The sequence below is a fragment of the Oncorhynchus tshawytscha genome, unplaced genomic scaffold (genome assembly GCF_018296145.1).
Source record: "Oncorhynchus tshawytscha isolate Ot180627B unplaced genomic scaffold, Otsh_v2.0 Un_scaffold_1828_pilon_pilon, whole genome shotgun sequence".
Lineage (NCBI taxonomy): Eukaryota > Metazoa > Chordata > Actinopteri > Salmoniformes > Salmonidae > Oncorhynchus > Oncorhynchus tshawytscha.
Genome location: NW_024609577.1, coordinates 56,225 through 72,500, shown reverse-complemented (window position 1 = coordinate 72,500; position 16,276 = coordinate 56,225). Strand labels below are relative to the sequence as shown.

General features: G+C 45.3%; 1 protein-coding gene and 1 long non-coding RNA gene across 3 annotated transcripts; one reads left to right on the top strand and one right to left on the bottom strand.

The window, feature by feature from the left end:
- The first annotated feature begins 3,998 nt into the window (after positions 1–3,998).
- LOC112240502 lies at positions 3,999–8,030 on the top strand. Its single transcript, XM_024408785.2, has 3 exons — positions 3,999–5,369; positions 5,615–7,010; positions 7,182–8,030. The coding sequence occupies exons 2-3, from the start codon at positions 6,602–6,604 to the stop codon at positions 7,499–7,501; spliced, it is 729 nt and encodes a 242-aa protein (XP_024264553.2). The 5' UTR covers positions 3,999–5,369; positions 5,615–6,601; the 3' UTR covers positions 7,502–8,030.
- A 73-nt stretch (positions 8,031–8,103) lies between these two features.
- On the bottom strand, positions 8,104–14,009 carry LOC121845193. 2 transcript variants are annotated; one of them, XR_006082419.1, is made up of 3 exons: positions 13,450–14,009; positions 11,908–11,970; positions 8,104–8,928 (listed from the first exon to the last, which is right to left on the bottom strand). It is a non-coding gene; the product is annotated as an uncharacterized LOC121845193 (long non-coding RNA). The 2 variants fall into 2 exon arrangements; XR_006082420.1 differs by lacking the exon at positions 13,450–14,009 and adding an exon at positions 12,427–12,474.
- Positions 14,010–16,276: the final 2,267 nt, after the last annotated feature.

The window sequence follows — 16,276 nt, the reverse complement described above, 5'->3', positions numbered from 1 at the left end:
GGTTTTTCGTGATCCAATACCGTTGTGATTGTGTCTGTTTTTTTGGGGGACGTTTTCTATTCTCTTTTAAAGGGTGTGTATGTGATTTGAAAAGATTGAAACATGTAATAGCAGATTCCCTCAGAGCGGTTTCACAACACTCTGGGGGTCTGTTTAGAGCTCTGTGTATTAGGGCTTGATTCAATCCATTGCTGAAGTTCAGCGTTAAAACACGATTTGACATTTAAAAGCAATCGTTTCGCTGAGACTGCATTCGTGGTAAACGCTGCGTAAGTCGGCTCAATGGGAGGTGAGCTTCGGCGGTACGGATTGAATTGAGTCCTTTTAGTTATTCATATGTATCAGATCTACTTTCTAGACGTGTATCTACGCCACGGTGCACAGCTGTGCTGAGGCTGAGAGCCTTCTCTCTCCACTTCAGATTCATCCGCCACACACCTGCTCAGTCGTACTGCTTCTGTACCTGTCGCTCCAGTTGAAACACTAACAGACATGTATTCATTATGACCTTGATCTCAGTTCCACTGGATAACAGGGGTCCCACCTAGCTTGGTTGCCAGGTCCAGTATGTGCTTTCGTAAAATAATGCCATGACGTTGATAGTCGGAAGTTTGGCTTAAGCCTGTACAGATCTGGCAACTAGTCGAGACCAGACAGTGGAGTCGGACCCTTAAACACTCCATATAACTCTGTTGTAGAGGAGTGTGTTTGATCATCGGAGTTAAACATAATCAGGGAGGCAGTTTCCACTCTTGACTCTTTTAGGAGGAAGGAGTTCTTCTCCCTTTCTGTCCTTCTCTTGGGTTTGGTCCTTGATAGCCTGGTCCCAGATGTGTTTGTGCTGTTTTGCCCAACTCGTCAGACTGTGACCGTCAGAGTTGGCTCGATGGCACAAAGAGATCTGAGACCAGGCTAGGAGGTCCTTAATGCTCTGTGTTGAGACGATATAGATGTCTTCTCAATCTTCAGACCCAGAATTACAAGGCCTTTGGTTTCATTGTGACATTTCAACAGAAAAAAAAACAAAGGAAAACAGATGTTTTTTTAAATTAATTTATTTTTGTTTCTTTGGGGAAGTGCATATTGTTGAAGCACACGTCCAGTGGTGACCGTGGGATTTGCAATAGGTCTTTATATCTGCTGTAATTGTTCTAATAAAAAGGGTTTGGATTCTGGGAAAGTTTGATGTATTTATTTGGCTTTGTGACATCTAATACTTTATGTTGATTTGAGGTGCATTTCAAAATGTCATTCATTGTGGGATTTTATCAGACATTCCTCTTATTGTGCAGTTTTATGTAATGGCATGAGTTTTCCTGCCCAGTTTGTAGTCCTACATGTTTTTTCATTAGACTGTTGCCATCTAGTGGTGAAAAGAGGTAGAAAAATGTGTGTACATTCTGAGGCCTGCATCTAATACTGTTGGTCTTTCCACAATACCTCTCGATCTCCTGGCAGCCGCCTCAACAGCACTGGAAATGGTCAACACTTCATCCCATTTGACAAAAAGACTGTACATTACCCTTCCATGGCATGCAAGTCTAGTAGAAGGTTAGGAGGGTTCAGTAGGGAACTAGCTGAGCTCTCTGCTACTGAGTTCAAGCCCTGGGTGGTAAGCTTCCTGCTCACTGACTGCAGTCAGGTTCTTTACCATCCAGGGCTTGAACTCAGTACCCTGCAGTGAGTGGGCAGGATCCCCACCACCCAGGGCTTGAACTCGGTACCCTGCGGTGAGTGGGCAGGATCCCCACCACCCAGGGCTTGAACTCGGTACCCTGCAGTGAGTGGGCAGGATCCCCACCACCCAGGGCTTGAACTCAGTACCCTGCAGTGAGTCCCCACCACCCAGGGCTTGAACTCAGTACCCTGCAGTGAGTGGGCAGGATCCCCACCACCCAGGGCTTGAACTGCAGTGCAGTGAGGGGCAGGATCCCCACCACCCAGGGCTTGAACTCAGTACCCTGCAGTGAGTGGGCAGGATCCCCACCACCCAGGGCTTGAACTCGGTACCCTGCAGTGAGTGGGCAGGATCCCCACCACCCAGGGCTTGAACTCGGTACCCTGCAGTGAGTGGGCAGGATCCCCACCACCCAGGGCTTGAACTCAGTACCCTGCAGTGAGTGGGCAGGATCCCCACCACCCAGGGCTTGAACTCAGGCAGTGAGTGGGCAGGATCCCCACCACCCAGGGCTTGAACTCAGTGAGTGAGTGGGCAGGATCCCCACCACCCAGGGCTTGAACTCAGAACTCGGTAGTGGGCCCCCACCACCCAGGGCTGAACAGTGAGTGGGCAGGATCCCCACCACCCAGGGCTTGAACTCAGTACCCTGCAGTGAGTGGGCAGGATCCCCACCACCCAGGGCTTGAACTCAGTACCCTGCACCCAGGGCTTGAACTCAGTATGCAGTCAGGAGGTCATGAGCGATCTGGAGAAGGTTTTCATCAACGATGATGCTCTGTACATCTTTCCCTCGATCCAGACTAGTCTCCCAGTCCCTGCCGATGACAAACATCCTCACAGTATGATGTTGCCACCACCATGTTCAATCTTGGTTTCATTAGACCAGAGAATCTTGTTTCTCACGGTCTGAGAGTCTTTAGGTGCCTTTTGGCAAACTCCACGCGGGCTGTCATGTGCCTTTTACAAAGTGGCTTCCGTCTGCCCACTTCACCATAAAAGCCTGATTTAGTGGAGTGCTGCAGAGATGGATCTCCTTCTGGAAGATTCTCCCATCGCCACAGAGGTACTCTGGAGCTCTGACAGAGTGACCATTGGGTTCATGGTCACCTCCCTGACCAAGGACCTTCTCCCCTGATTACTTAGTTTGTCCGGACGGCCAGCTCTTGTAAGAGTCTTGCTGGTTCTGAAACTTCTTCCATTGAAGAATGATGGAGGCCACTGTGTTCTTGGGGACCTTCAATGCTTTAGACATTTTTTCGGAGACTTCCCCAGATCTGTGCCTCGACAAAATCCGGTCTCAGAGCTTTACAGACACATCCTTCGACCTCATGGCTTGGTTTTTGCTCTGACATGCACTGTCAACTGTGGGACCTTATATAGACAGGTGTGTGCCTTTCCAAATCATGTCCAATCAATTGAATTAACACAGGTGGACTCCAATCAAGTTGTAGAAACATCTCTAGGATGATCAATGGAAACATGATGCACCTGAGCTCAGTTTCGAGTCTCATAGTAAAGAGTCTAAATACTTTTATTAAATTAAGTTTATGAATGTGAAAAAATGTCTAACGTGTTTTTACTTTGTCATTATGGAGTATTGTGTGTATATTGATTAGGGGAAAAAACGGGGTTGAAAAAAATCTATTTTAGAATGAGGCTGTAACGTAACAAAATGTTGAAAAAGTCAAGGGGTCTGAATACTTTCCAAATGCACCGTATCTGCCTCAATGTTGCTGGACCCCAGGAAGAGTAGCTGCTGCCTTGGCAAGAATGAATGTGGATCCTAAATAAATATAAATACCAGTCAATTGCCAGGGTTAGAGCTTCCATGTTTGTTCTATTCATTCTTATTTCTATGGTCAGGCCATAGGGTATTACATGTAAACAAGATAAGCTAAATAAATACACGAATTATTGAATAAGTAATTGGTTAATAAATGAGAAGGAATTCCCGAAATATAAAAAAATAAAAATAACATACGATCCACTATCAGACTGTATTTCTCTATATCAACATGTGTAACCAACACTGCAGGAGGCCGATCCACTATCAGACTGTATTTCTCTATATCAACATGTGTAACCAACACTGCAGGAGGCCGATCCACTATCAGACTGTATTTCTCTATATCAACATGTGTAACCAACACTGCAGGAGGCCGATCCACTATTAGACTGTATTTCTCTATATCAACATGTGTAAAACCAACACTTGAACCCTGAGCCCAACCTCCAGTATGTTACGTTAATATTTATGTTCATTTCAAAGTAGGCCAATCCGAAAGTGCGCGTAAAAGTGGCGTCAGGTCTCCATGTCGGATTCCCCCAGTCCGCGCCTTCGTGTCAGCTGAACTGCGCTCCTGTCTTCACCCCACTGTCAGCTACAAGACAAACATGACATATAAAACGTGTGGTGGCCACAGAATAGATATATCTAGTCGAGGGAGAAGAACACAGGAAAGAGTAAGACGCGTATGTAGAAGAAGATGGCCTGTTGGATTATTTTATATAAAACGGCAGAACAGTCTTTCTGGTCGCAGGTTCCTCATATACAGCCCAGCCTCACATCCAATTCGCGCATATATGTACAAAATGTATTTCAGCAGATTTCGTGCGTTTTTGTGCATTTTTGTGTGGTTCACTTCGATCGAAAATACACGAATTTATGTGCTACTTAATTCGTGCGAAAAGACACGAATTTAACCAGTAGGCACACAAGCCTTTGCAACAACCATATACGCGACTATACCTTACCCCTAACCTTAACCATTCTAACTATACCTAACCCTAACTCCAACTGGACCTAACCCTAACCCCCACCCTACGGACGGCCTACGCGCATATGTGTGGAGTGCACCCCCTTCCCTTCCCCCCTCCGGTTTCCACGTTTCAGAGATGGAAGTGGATCAACCCACTCAAAACTAGAAACCAAACTCCTAGGTTGCACTATGGTTTCCACATCCGTTGACAAGCGGACCTAGACATCATGACCACACCACTCGATATGGACACATGGCAACCAACCGAGGACCAAACCTGCATAAGGTGCGCAACTCAAGGGATTTTGCCTGATCCTACATCGAGTTTAAGAACAAAAATTAAATATAAACTATCGCGTCTATATGGTTGTTGAAAAGGCTTGTGTGTAGCCTACTGGTTAAATTTGTGTCTTTACGCACGAATTAAGCCACAAAAACGCACGGAATTTGCTGAAATGCATTTTGTACATATATGCACGAATTGATTGTGAGACTGTGTTGTCATATATAAGTAGCCTGTCCTACAGTATTGGGACAAATATACCTCGTCCAAAGTCTTGGCTAGTTTATTGACTCACTAAAGTGGTTTGTTTTCGAACTTTACTATGTGGGAGCGAATCTACTTTTACGCATCATTGATTTGATGCGTTTTCGTAATTGTTAGTCTGGTCCATTAATTATGTCAGTACACTGAAGCTGATTTATTAGAAATTGCTTCACTAATTCAGTCATTCATTGATGGTTTGATTGTCTGATTGATTAATACACTTCGTTGACATATTAAACTACAGGGGCAGCCATGACAGGAAGGTTGATGCTTGGCATTGTTGCGTCACAATACAAAATGCCTCTGATGACGTAATGATCAAACACCAAGCTGCCACTGGTGAAATGACGGATCATTAGCTGATTGAACTACAAGGTGAACGGTAAGTACACCTGTCTGTCTGTTTATCAGATAAATGAGGGGATAGACAGTTTTATTGACCACCAGTTATATCTATGATTTTAGAAATGAATTGAACAAACTTGTCATATCCATTAAAATGTATCTTCTCCCAAATAATTATTTCAACTCAGAACTGAATTTGATGAAATTAAGAGACAGGTAATAACATGAAAAACATTTCCCCAAATACTAAACAAAGATGTTTCTGTGGCTCTCTTTTTATAGAATTTAATGGTGCCGAAAGCCACTTCCTATTCCAAGTATTCAAGACTAGAAGGAGCATTCTGATTAGAATACTGCAGACCAGTGAATGATGAATAGGAGGCCCAACCTGAATGGGTCTGGAGGACCAAGGTCCATCGGTGTTCCGCTACTCTGTCCTTCTAACAGAGTGCTGCTGGAGAGAGAAGAGGTCAGCCAGGCCCCAGTGATGGCCTCCTCTTTCAGGCCCTCAGCGTTCCCCTCCCTGCATGTTGTACCTCATGCTCCCCCTCCTGACGACGTCAGGCCCAAGAGGCCCACAGCTGCCCACAGAAAGAGGAGAGACCTCCAGTCCCTGGTTCCTGTCCAGGATGGATGTCGTGAGTCTCCCGGTTGGTTTAACAGCAGCAGCTCCCAGCTACCTGCCAAAACCAACAGACGCAGGCGCAACAAGGAGCTTTCCTTCACTGAGGTTCTGAAGAACTACAAGCTTCTGCCTGATTCCCGGCCCAGCAGCCCAGAGAGCCTGTACCAGCCTGAGTCAATGATACCTAGAATCTCTGTCAGCATCACTAGACCTGAGGGGAGGCCTAGCAACCCTCAACGCCCCACTAGACGGCCTGTTAGCCCCGTAGGCCTGGTCCAACCTGATGTACAGCCTTCCAGACCTGAGGGGAGGCCTAGCAACCCTCGGCAACCCAGACGGCCTGTTAGACCAGTGGGCCTGGTCCAGCCTGATGTACAGCCTTCCAGACCTGAGGGGAGGCCTAGCAACCCTCTGGGCCCCACTAGACGGCCTGTTAGACCAGTGGGCCTAGTCCAACCTGATGTACAGCCATCCAGACCTGAGGGGAGGCCTAGCAACCCTCTGGGCCCCACTAGACATGGCCTGTTAGACCAGTCAGCCTGGTCCAGCCTGATGTTCAGCCTTCCAGACCTGAGGGAAGGCCTAGCAACCCTCGGAGCACCACTAGGAGAAAAGTTAAGCCCAGTAATCCTGTGTGTTCCATTATGCTCGAGTCCCAACCTACCAGTCCTGTGAGCATCACTACCAGCACTGTGGATGTAGTCCAGCCTGAGTCCCGTCCTACCTGCCCTCTGACCCTGGAGGAGCCGGCCCTTTCAGAGTCATGCAGCTTCAGCAACAATGTGTTTGTTCTCTCCATGCCGAAAGCTGCCCAGCCAGAGGAGGCTGCCAGAGGGAGCAGCAGCCCACCCAGGGACATCATCAGGCCTGAGGCCTTCGTCCAGACAGGACCCCTGCTGGCCAGGAGAGCCCAGAGGGATGCTCCTACTCCAAAGGTCCCCAAACCCCCGGTGGCCCCCCGGCCCAAACTGCTGCCCTCCCTGGGCCAGGGCAACGTGTCCCTGGTCAGTGCCAACGCCTGGGATGAAAGGACCAAGAAGAAGAGAAAGAAAGGTCAGCACTTCTCTTTGTGCAATGACACATTTTGTCTATTGAATATATTGTCAATATTGTATCATGTATGTTGTTTGCTGATGTACAACCAGGAATATGATTTTCATGTTTTAAACATTCATAAATGAATTACTAATAAATGAATGTAACATAATGTAATGTAATTTAAAGGAGTCAGAGTTCAGAGGTCTAGCCTGGGTCTGAGGCATATCCCCCGTGACCTAGAGCTGGCCATGATGAGACCCCGTCTGGTCAAGTCGGCCGTTCCCTCCCAGCAGCCCTACCAGCCGTGGGACGACGAGGACGAGGTGGACATCTACGCCCTGAGGCGAACAGCCTACATGTGTCCCATGTACGACCAGGAGGAGAGCAGCGTCAGGGGCAACAAGAGGGTGGCAGTGGAGGCCCTGGACAACATTCCTTTCAGAAGGAAGATCACCTTGTGTTATTTCATGGGGGGTCGCAGGGTCATGCTGCCAAAAGACTACTAACCTCACCCCCCTCAATTTCCACAACAACCTCCCTTTGTCCCAGACAGCGAAGAACAGGAGACACACAGAGAGACACCAACAGGGCCATCAGAGGGACTGAGACCCTCTCAGTTGAGGTTAGGAATGTCAGCTACTAAAAGGCTTCTATAGACCATCTCTGTAGCAAGAGAACCTCCAGTGATCAGACTGAGATGTCCTCTGTCTCCCCTCCCCTCACCACTCCTCCCCCAAGATGACCCCTTCACCCTGCCTCCCCTCACCACTCCTCCCCCAAGAGGACCCCTTCACCCTGCCTCCCCTCACCTCTTCTCCCCCTCGAGGACTACAGTCTCTTATCTCTAAACCAGTGTTGGGGTCAGTTCAATGTCAATACAGTCAATTCAGGAAGTAAACTGACATTTTCTCAGAGTGGTATTGAGGAAAATTGGAATTGGACTTTCAGTTTACTTCCTGAAATGTAAAGGAATTGACCCCAACCCTGATCTAAATAAACTACTAGATCTCTATGATGACAGAGTCTCAGACAGAAAGACAATAATCCTGTTACTGTCCAGGACCTTGTCTTTACATTTCCCTGAAGCATTACAGAAATAAAAGTGTTGAAGAAAATACAATCTTTGGAGTTGAGAGGCTGTTCCACCTAGTAGTCCATCACATTGTAACGTTGTTCCTTCTAACAGAATGGCTGTTCCACCTAGTAGTCCATCACATTGTAACGTTGTTCCTTCTAACAGAATGGCTGTTCCACCTAGTAGTCCATCACATTGTAACGTTGTTCCTTCAACCAATGTTCTCTTATAAGACACTAAATGATGAAGAAACCAAAAAGCCCTTTCATGGTTTTAGAACGGTTGTCCAAAGAAGCACAACTTTGGTGGTTGAAAGACATCAAACATCTGAAGTCAACAGCTCTCTGTGATTATAAAGTCATCAAACATGGAGTCAGTCAACAGCTCTCTGTGATTATAAAGTCATCAAACATGGAGTCAGTCAACAGCTCTCTGTGATTATAAAGTCATCAAACATGGAGTCAGTCAACAGCTCTCTGTGATTGTAAAGTCATCAAACATGGAGTCAGTCAACAGCTCTCTGTGATTATAAAGTCATCAAACATGGAGTCAGTCAACAGCTTATTCCTCTCAGTCCATCAGCCAAAATGATCAATATCATTACTTAAATCTTATAGTCATATTGATTGATAAAGATGACACAAACAGCAGCAGGCATGCTAAGTTCAGGCATTCTGGAACATTCCAGGGAGATTCTGATTCAGAAGGGGGCGGGGTTTAGGCTAGGTAGCTGTCTGTCTGTCATCGGAAGACCAGCGTGGAGGCCTTGAGACAGGTGAAGGAGGCAGTGAGACAGGTGAAGAAGAGAGAGACAGACAGGTAGATCTGAGATGCATCTCCACACTCCTTGGCGTTTTCCTGAAATCAATCATTAACACAGTTACAGCCAGTGGTCTAATGAAAACATGTTATTACACAAGGAGAAGTGCTAACCTTTCTTCTTCTTGGTCCTCCCATCACATGAAATAACTGTGAAAACTATGATTTGTTGTTGTTGTTTATCCTTCATTTAACTAGGCAAGTCAGTTAAGAACAGATTCTGATTTTCAATGACGGCCTAGGAACAGTGGGTTAACGTGTTCAATCCATTTGGTTGATTTAAAAATACAGTATATAAAATACCCGTCCAGCATCACTACTCTGGACGGCTCTGACTTAGAATATGTGGATAACTACAAATACCTAGGTGTCTGGTTAGACTGTAAACTCTCCTTCCAGACTCACATTAAGCATCTCCAATCCAAAATTAAATCTAGAATCGGCTTCCTGTTTCGCAACAAAGCATCCCTCACTCATGCTGCCAAATATACCCTCGTAAAACTGACCATCCAACCAATCCTCGACTATGGCGATGTCATTTATAAAATAGCCTCCAACCCTCTACTCAACAAATTGGATGCGGTCTATCACAGTGCCATCAGTTTTGTCACCAAAGCCCCATATACTACCCACCACTGCGAACTGTATGCTCTCGTTGGCTGGCCCTCGCTTCCCTCTCGTCGCCAAACCCACTGGCTCCAGGTCATCTACAAGTCTCTGCTAGGTCAAGCCCCACCTTATCTCAGCTCAATGGTCACCATAGCAGCACCCACCCGTAGCACGCATTCCAGCTGTTCATCGACCACAGCTCAGCATTTAACACCATAGTACCCTCCAAACTCATCATCAAGCTCGAGACCCTGGGTCTCGACCCCGCTCTGTGCAACTGGGTCCTGGCCTTTGACGGGACACCCCCAGGTGGTGAGGGTAGGCAACATCTCCACCCCGCTGATCCTCAACACTGGGGCCCCTCAAGGGTGCGTTCTGAGCCCTCTCCTGTACTCCCTGTTCACCCACGGCTCCAACTCAATCATCAAGTTTGCGGACGACACAACAGTGGTAGGCTTGATTACCAACAACGACGAGACGGCCTACAGGGAGGAGTTGAGGGCCCTCGGAGTGTGGTGTCAGGAAAATAACCTCACACTCAACGTCAACAAAACTAAGGAGATGATTGTGGACTTCAGGAAACAGCAGAGGGAACACCCCCCTATCCACATCGATGGAACATTAGTGGAGAGGGTAGTAAGTTTTAAGTTCCTCTGCGTAAACATCACAGACAAACTGAATTGGTCCACCCACACAGACAGCATCGTGAAGAAGGCGCAGCAGCGCCTCTTCAACCTCAGGAGGCTGAAGAAATTTGGCTTGTCACCAAAAGCACTCACAAACTTCTACAGATGCACAATCGAGAGCATCCTGTCGGGCTGTATCACCGCCTGGTACGGCAACTGCTCCGCCCACAACCGTAAGGCTCTCCAGAGGGTAGTGAGGTCTGCACAACGCATCACCGGGGGGCAAACTACCTGCCCTCCAGGACACCTACACCACCGATGTCACAGGAAGGCCATAAAGATCATCAAGGACAACAACCACCCGAGCCACTGCCTGTTCACCCCGCTGTCATCCAGAAGGCGAGGTCAGTACAGGTGCATCAAAGCTGGGACCGAGAGACTGAAAAACAGCTTCTATCTTCTATCTCAAGGCCATCAGACTGTTAAACAGCCACCACTAACATTGAGTGGCTGCTGCCAACACACTGACTCAACTCCAGCCACTTTAATAATGGGAATTGATGGGAAATGATGTCAAATATATCACTAGCCACTTTAAACAATGCTACTTAATATAATGTTTACATACCCTACATTATTTATCTCATATGCATACGTATATACTGTACTCTATATCATCGACTGCATCCTTATGTAATACATGTATCACTAGCCACTTTAAACTATGCCACTTTGTTTACATACTCATCTCATATGTATATACTGTACTCGATATCATCTACTGCATCTTGCCTATGCCGTTCTGTACCATCACTCATTCATATATCTTTATGTACATATTCTTTATCCCTTTACACTTATGTGTATAAGGTAGTAGTTTTGGAATTGTTAGCTAGATTACTCGTTAGTTATTACTGCATTGTCAGAACTAGAAGCACAAGCATTTCGCTACACTCGCATTAACATCTGCTAACCATGTGTATGTGACAAATAACATTTGATTTGATTTGATCTCACTGGTCACCCCCTAAAGCCAATTCATCCTTTGGCTGCCTTTCCTTCCAGTTCTCTGCTGCCAATGACTGGAACGAACTGCAAAAATCACTGAAGCTGGAGACTCATATCTCCCTCACTAGCTTTAAACACCAGCTGTCAGAGCAGCTCACAGATCACTGCACCTGTACATAACCCATCTGTAAACAGCCCATCCAACGACCTCCTCCCCATACTGTATTTATTTTGCTCCTTTGCACCCCAGTATCTCTACTTGCACATTCATCTTCTGCACATCTACCATTCCAGTGTTTAATTTCTATATTGTATTTACTTCGCCACTATGGCCTATTTACTGCCTTATCTCCTTTATCTTACCTCATTTGCACTCACTGTATAGAGACTTTTTGTTGTCCTTTTCTACTGTAATATTGACCGTATGTTTGTTTATTCCATGTGTAACTCTGTGTTGTTGTATGTGTCCAACTGCTTTGCTTTATCTTGGCCATGTAGCAGTTGAAAAATTAGAACTTGTTCTCAACTAGCCTACCTGGTTAAATAAAGGTGAAATAAATAAATATATATATCTAATACCTATTATTCACACTAATGTTAGGTTACTGTAAAAAAAAAAAAAAAATCCTATGTATCCTGTCCGAGGTGAACCTGTATTCTGTTTCAATTTCTGGATTCCGTCTTGAGTTTTCAACATTGCGGAAATAATGGGGCCCTACAAGCCCTTATGTGAGTTACAATGAAAACACAAAGACATTTGAATATATTGACATACCTTGTCAATGTATTCTGGAAAATATGGTCTGTCCAGTACTCAGGAACGTCTGAACACCTAAACCTAAAGAAGAGAAGTTGTATTAAAACCTATGACAATGTCAGGAAAATAACACTCAAATGACTTCAGCTTTAGATAGCTAACGTAAACTCACGTAAACTCGTACATCGCCTTGGTCCGTACAATTGCCCTTATTTTAGCGCCCCAAAAACGTAATATTTCCAGATCAACTATAATGTCAATACCATTGTAAAGCACAATTTCTCCCCTTTCTAACAGAATCAATTACATGACCTAAATGCTGCCCGTTTCTGCATAATTCAAGCAGGCAATGAGCCCCGTCGGGTCTTTTTAAAAATGGCGGGTGGGGAAGAGGAACTAATGCGTGATAGTGAGAAGGAGAGATGTTGTGTGGGAAAATGGCTTTTTTTCCACTTGATCTTTCCAACTTATCACCTTATCGCCTCTAAAATGTAAATAAAACACTATAAAGAGTTTATATAATGTGTCATTACATACCTATTTGAAGGTTTGACAAAAAAATGACTAGGTATCCCCCAGTCACTGTCCATTTCTTGTTTTTAAAGGATGATAGAAGTGCTACACCTGGTGGAGAGAGATTGTAAGACAGAAATAGTTGTTTTATGCGTGCTGTACGTTACGACATGACAGATCAAGATGTAACTTTTCTCTAATACTATAGAGCCATTACCATGTCGATCAACGCATGAATATCGGAATGGGGTGAGTTTACATTAGCTTGCCTTGCAGGAAAACATTACCTTGCAGGGACACATGTGTTCAGCTCTACTGTAATGTTGCTGACGATGCATTTTGCTAAGCTAGGTAGCTAATATGTTACATAGCTATTTCGGTTCTAATAAAACCTACACAATAATGACAAAAGTTATAAACAGCACTGAGGCAAGAAAATGCACTGCTAACTTACTAGCTAGTAGCATGCCCACCACTAGTTAACTATACAGACATCATGGAAGTTAACTAGCTAGTAGCATGCCCACCACTAGTTAACTACACAGACATCATGGAAGTCAACTAGCTAGTAGCATGCCCACCACTAGTTAACTATACAGACATCATGGAAGTTAACTAGCTAGTAGCATGTCCACCACTAGTTAACTATACAGACATCATGGAAGTCAACTAGCTAGTAGCATGCCCACCACTAGTTAACTATACAGACATCATGGAAGTCAACTAGCTAGTAGCATGCCCACCACTAGTTAACTATACAGACATCATGGAAGTCAACTAGCTAGTAGCATGCCCACCACTAGTTAACTATACAGACATCATGGAAGTCAACTAGCTAGTAGCATGTCCACCACTAGTTAACTATACAGACATCATGGAAGTTAACTAGCTAGTTTATCAACGTGCAAATATATAACTTACTCTGACAATATAACTAGCTAAAGGCTTTTCGTACTTGAAGAATATTATTTAAGGAATATTTTTTGACATTTCGTTGAAAACATGTGTAGATCCAAACTACATTCCAAGTGATAGTTTGGTCGTTACCTGCCACATGGCCTTTCCAGAGGAGAAAGATCAAGACGACGTCTGTTGAAATGTTCCAAGCACAACTGACGTTCATAACTAGATCTGGCATGTCAGTCCAACACAATAATGATCATTTCAACATCATATTTTTAAGTTGTTGGTTGTTACTTAGAAATATTCGTTTAAAATTTAACAGCATTTCACCGTCGATGTTCGACATGCCAATCAACCTGCTATCTACCAATCACAGGAATGCCTGGAACGTTCTGATGCCGGGCTTCCTGGTGATTGGTGGAGAGGCGTGGAAGGGGGTTGGGCAGGGAGCATTGGAGGTTTAGACCAGGTTTAGACGTTGTTCTCTCTCTTATGTCTGGTTTTCACAAGAGAAGGTCGCGGGTGGTTTATAAAGTATCCTTCATTTATTTGTCGTGGGCTGCGGCCAAACAGTAGCCTGTGGGGAGTTGGGTTAATAAACCGTACATTCGTAAACTCAACCCTCACTAAAGGCATCAGTCATACAAAAGTTATACTTAAATCCAAACTGGTTCTCTAGTAAATTGGTAGGAATGTCTCGTCCTGTTTTCAAGAAGGGCCTTTTCCCCTTTATTCAGATTACACCTGCTCACTTTCGGGTGTTTGAAAAGGAAATAATCTCCAAAATATCGTTATTTTTTTAAACAAGCCTTAGAAAGTTGGTTGTAATTTCAGTTTAATCCACCTGAAAAGACAGAACAAATAATACAATACTAATTGATTAAAAAAAAACATTTTTTCGAATTTAAAAAAGGTATAATTTCAGTGAATGATATCATAAATAGGACTGGTGGAGTTGTGTCACACATGCAGCTAACACAGACATATGTAAATGTCTGCTCTACCCACAATTACAACCAACTAATTGCAGCATTACCACAAGAATGGAAGAGGCAAGTAGAAGGGGAATAAGTGGGCAGGGTAGCCTAGTGGTTAGAGAGTTGGACTAGGAACCGGAAAATTGCAAGTTCAAACCCCCGAGCTGAAAGGTACAAATCTGGCGTTCTGCCCCTGAACAGGCAGTTAACCCACTGTTCCTAGGCCGTCATTGAAAATAAGAATTTGTTCTTAACTGACTTGCCTGGTTAAATAAAGGTAAATAATAAAAACATTCACCAATTTAATTTAAGGACCAAAAAACTGACAGCTGTGCCATATAAATTGCGAAATAGATGGGAATACATTTCCGATGTACCATGGCACATGGTTTATGAATTGATACGCAATCCGGCAGATTCAAAACTTCTAATTTTTCTATTTAAATTACTATACGAAATTCTTGCAACCGATCTAATGTTATATATATGGGGGATATATGGGGGATACAGTCTTCCCAGCTCTGCAGATTTTGCTTTGAGGAGGCAGAGTCATTAGATCGTTTATGTTGATGCAGGTCCAGGAAGGCTGAAGAATTGCAACATTTGCCTTGACCTAACGCTGCAGATAGCAATACTGGGTGATTTCAAAAGCCATAATCAATCAATAATATAATTAATTTAGCAAAAATGTTTATTTATTTTATTTACAATCTGTAGAAGCTATGAGAATAGAAAGGTTCAGTACTTTTGTGAAGCATCACATCACAGTTGAAAAATATATGGCAAATAGAAATCCAAAATGGATGATGTTGAGAGATCGATGGGAGGGGTTGGATGGAGCTGAAGGGTGGGACTGGATGGTGTTAAGAGATAGATGGGAGGGGTTGAATGGAGCTGAAGGGTGGGACTGGATGGTGTTGAGAGATCGATGGGAGGGGTTGAATGGAGCTGAAGGGTGGGACTGGGATGGTGTGGAGCTGAGAGACTGGATGGTGTTGAGAGATGGGAGGGGTTGAATGGAGCTGAAGGGTGGGACTGGATGGTGTTGAGAGATGGGAGGATGGGAGGGTGGGACTGTTGAATGGAGCTGAAGGGTGGGACTGGATGGTGTTGAGAGACAGATGGGAGGGGTTGGATGGAGCTGGATGAGAGATAGATGGGAGGGGTTGAATGGAGCTGAAGGGTGGGACTGGATGGTGTTGAGAGATCGATGGGAGGGGTTGGATGGAGCTGAAGGGTGGGACTGGATGATGTTGAGAGATGGGAGGGGTTGATGGGCTGAGGGGGACTGGATGAATGGAGCTGAAGGGTGGGACTGGATGATGTTGAGAGATCGATGGGAGGAGGGGGTTGGATGGAGCTGAAGGGTGGGACTGGATGGTGTTGAGAGATAGATGGGAGGGGTTGGATGGAGCTGAAGGGTGGGACTGGATGATGTTGAGAGACAGATGGGAGGAGGGGTTGGATGGAGCTGAAGGGTGGGACTGGATGGTGTTGAGAGATAGATGGGAGGGGTTGAATGGAGCTGAAGGGTGGGACTGGATGGTGTTGAAGAGATAGATGGGAGGGGTTGGATGGAGCTGGGGTGGGACTGGATGGTGTTGAGAGACAGATGGGAGGGGTTGGATGGAGCTGAAGGGTGGGACTGGATGGTGTTGAGAGACAGATGGGAGGGGTTGGAATGGAGCTGAAGGGTGGGACTGGATGGTGTTGAGAGATAGATGGGAGGGGTTGAATGGAGCTGAAGGGTGGGACTGGATGGTGTTGAGAGATGATGGGAGGGGTTGGATGGAGCTGGGAAGGGTGGAGCTGACTGGATGGTGTTGAGAGATAGATGGGAGGGTGTTGAGAGATAGATGGGAGGGGTTGAATGGAGCTGAAGGGTGGGACTGGATGGTGATTGAGGAGATAGATGGGAGGGGAGGGGTTGAATGGAGCTGAAGGGTGGGACTGGATGGTGTTGAGAGATAGATGGGAGGGGTTGAATGGAGCTG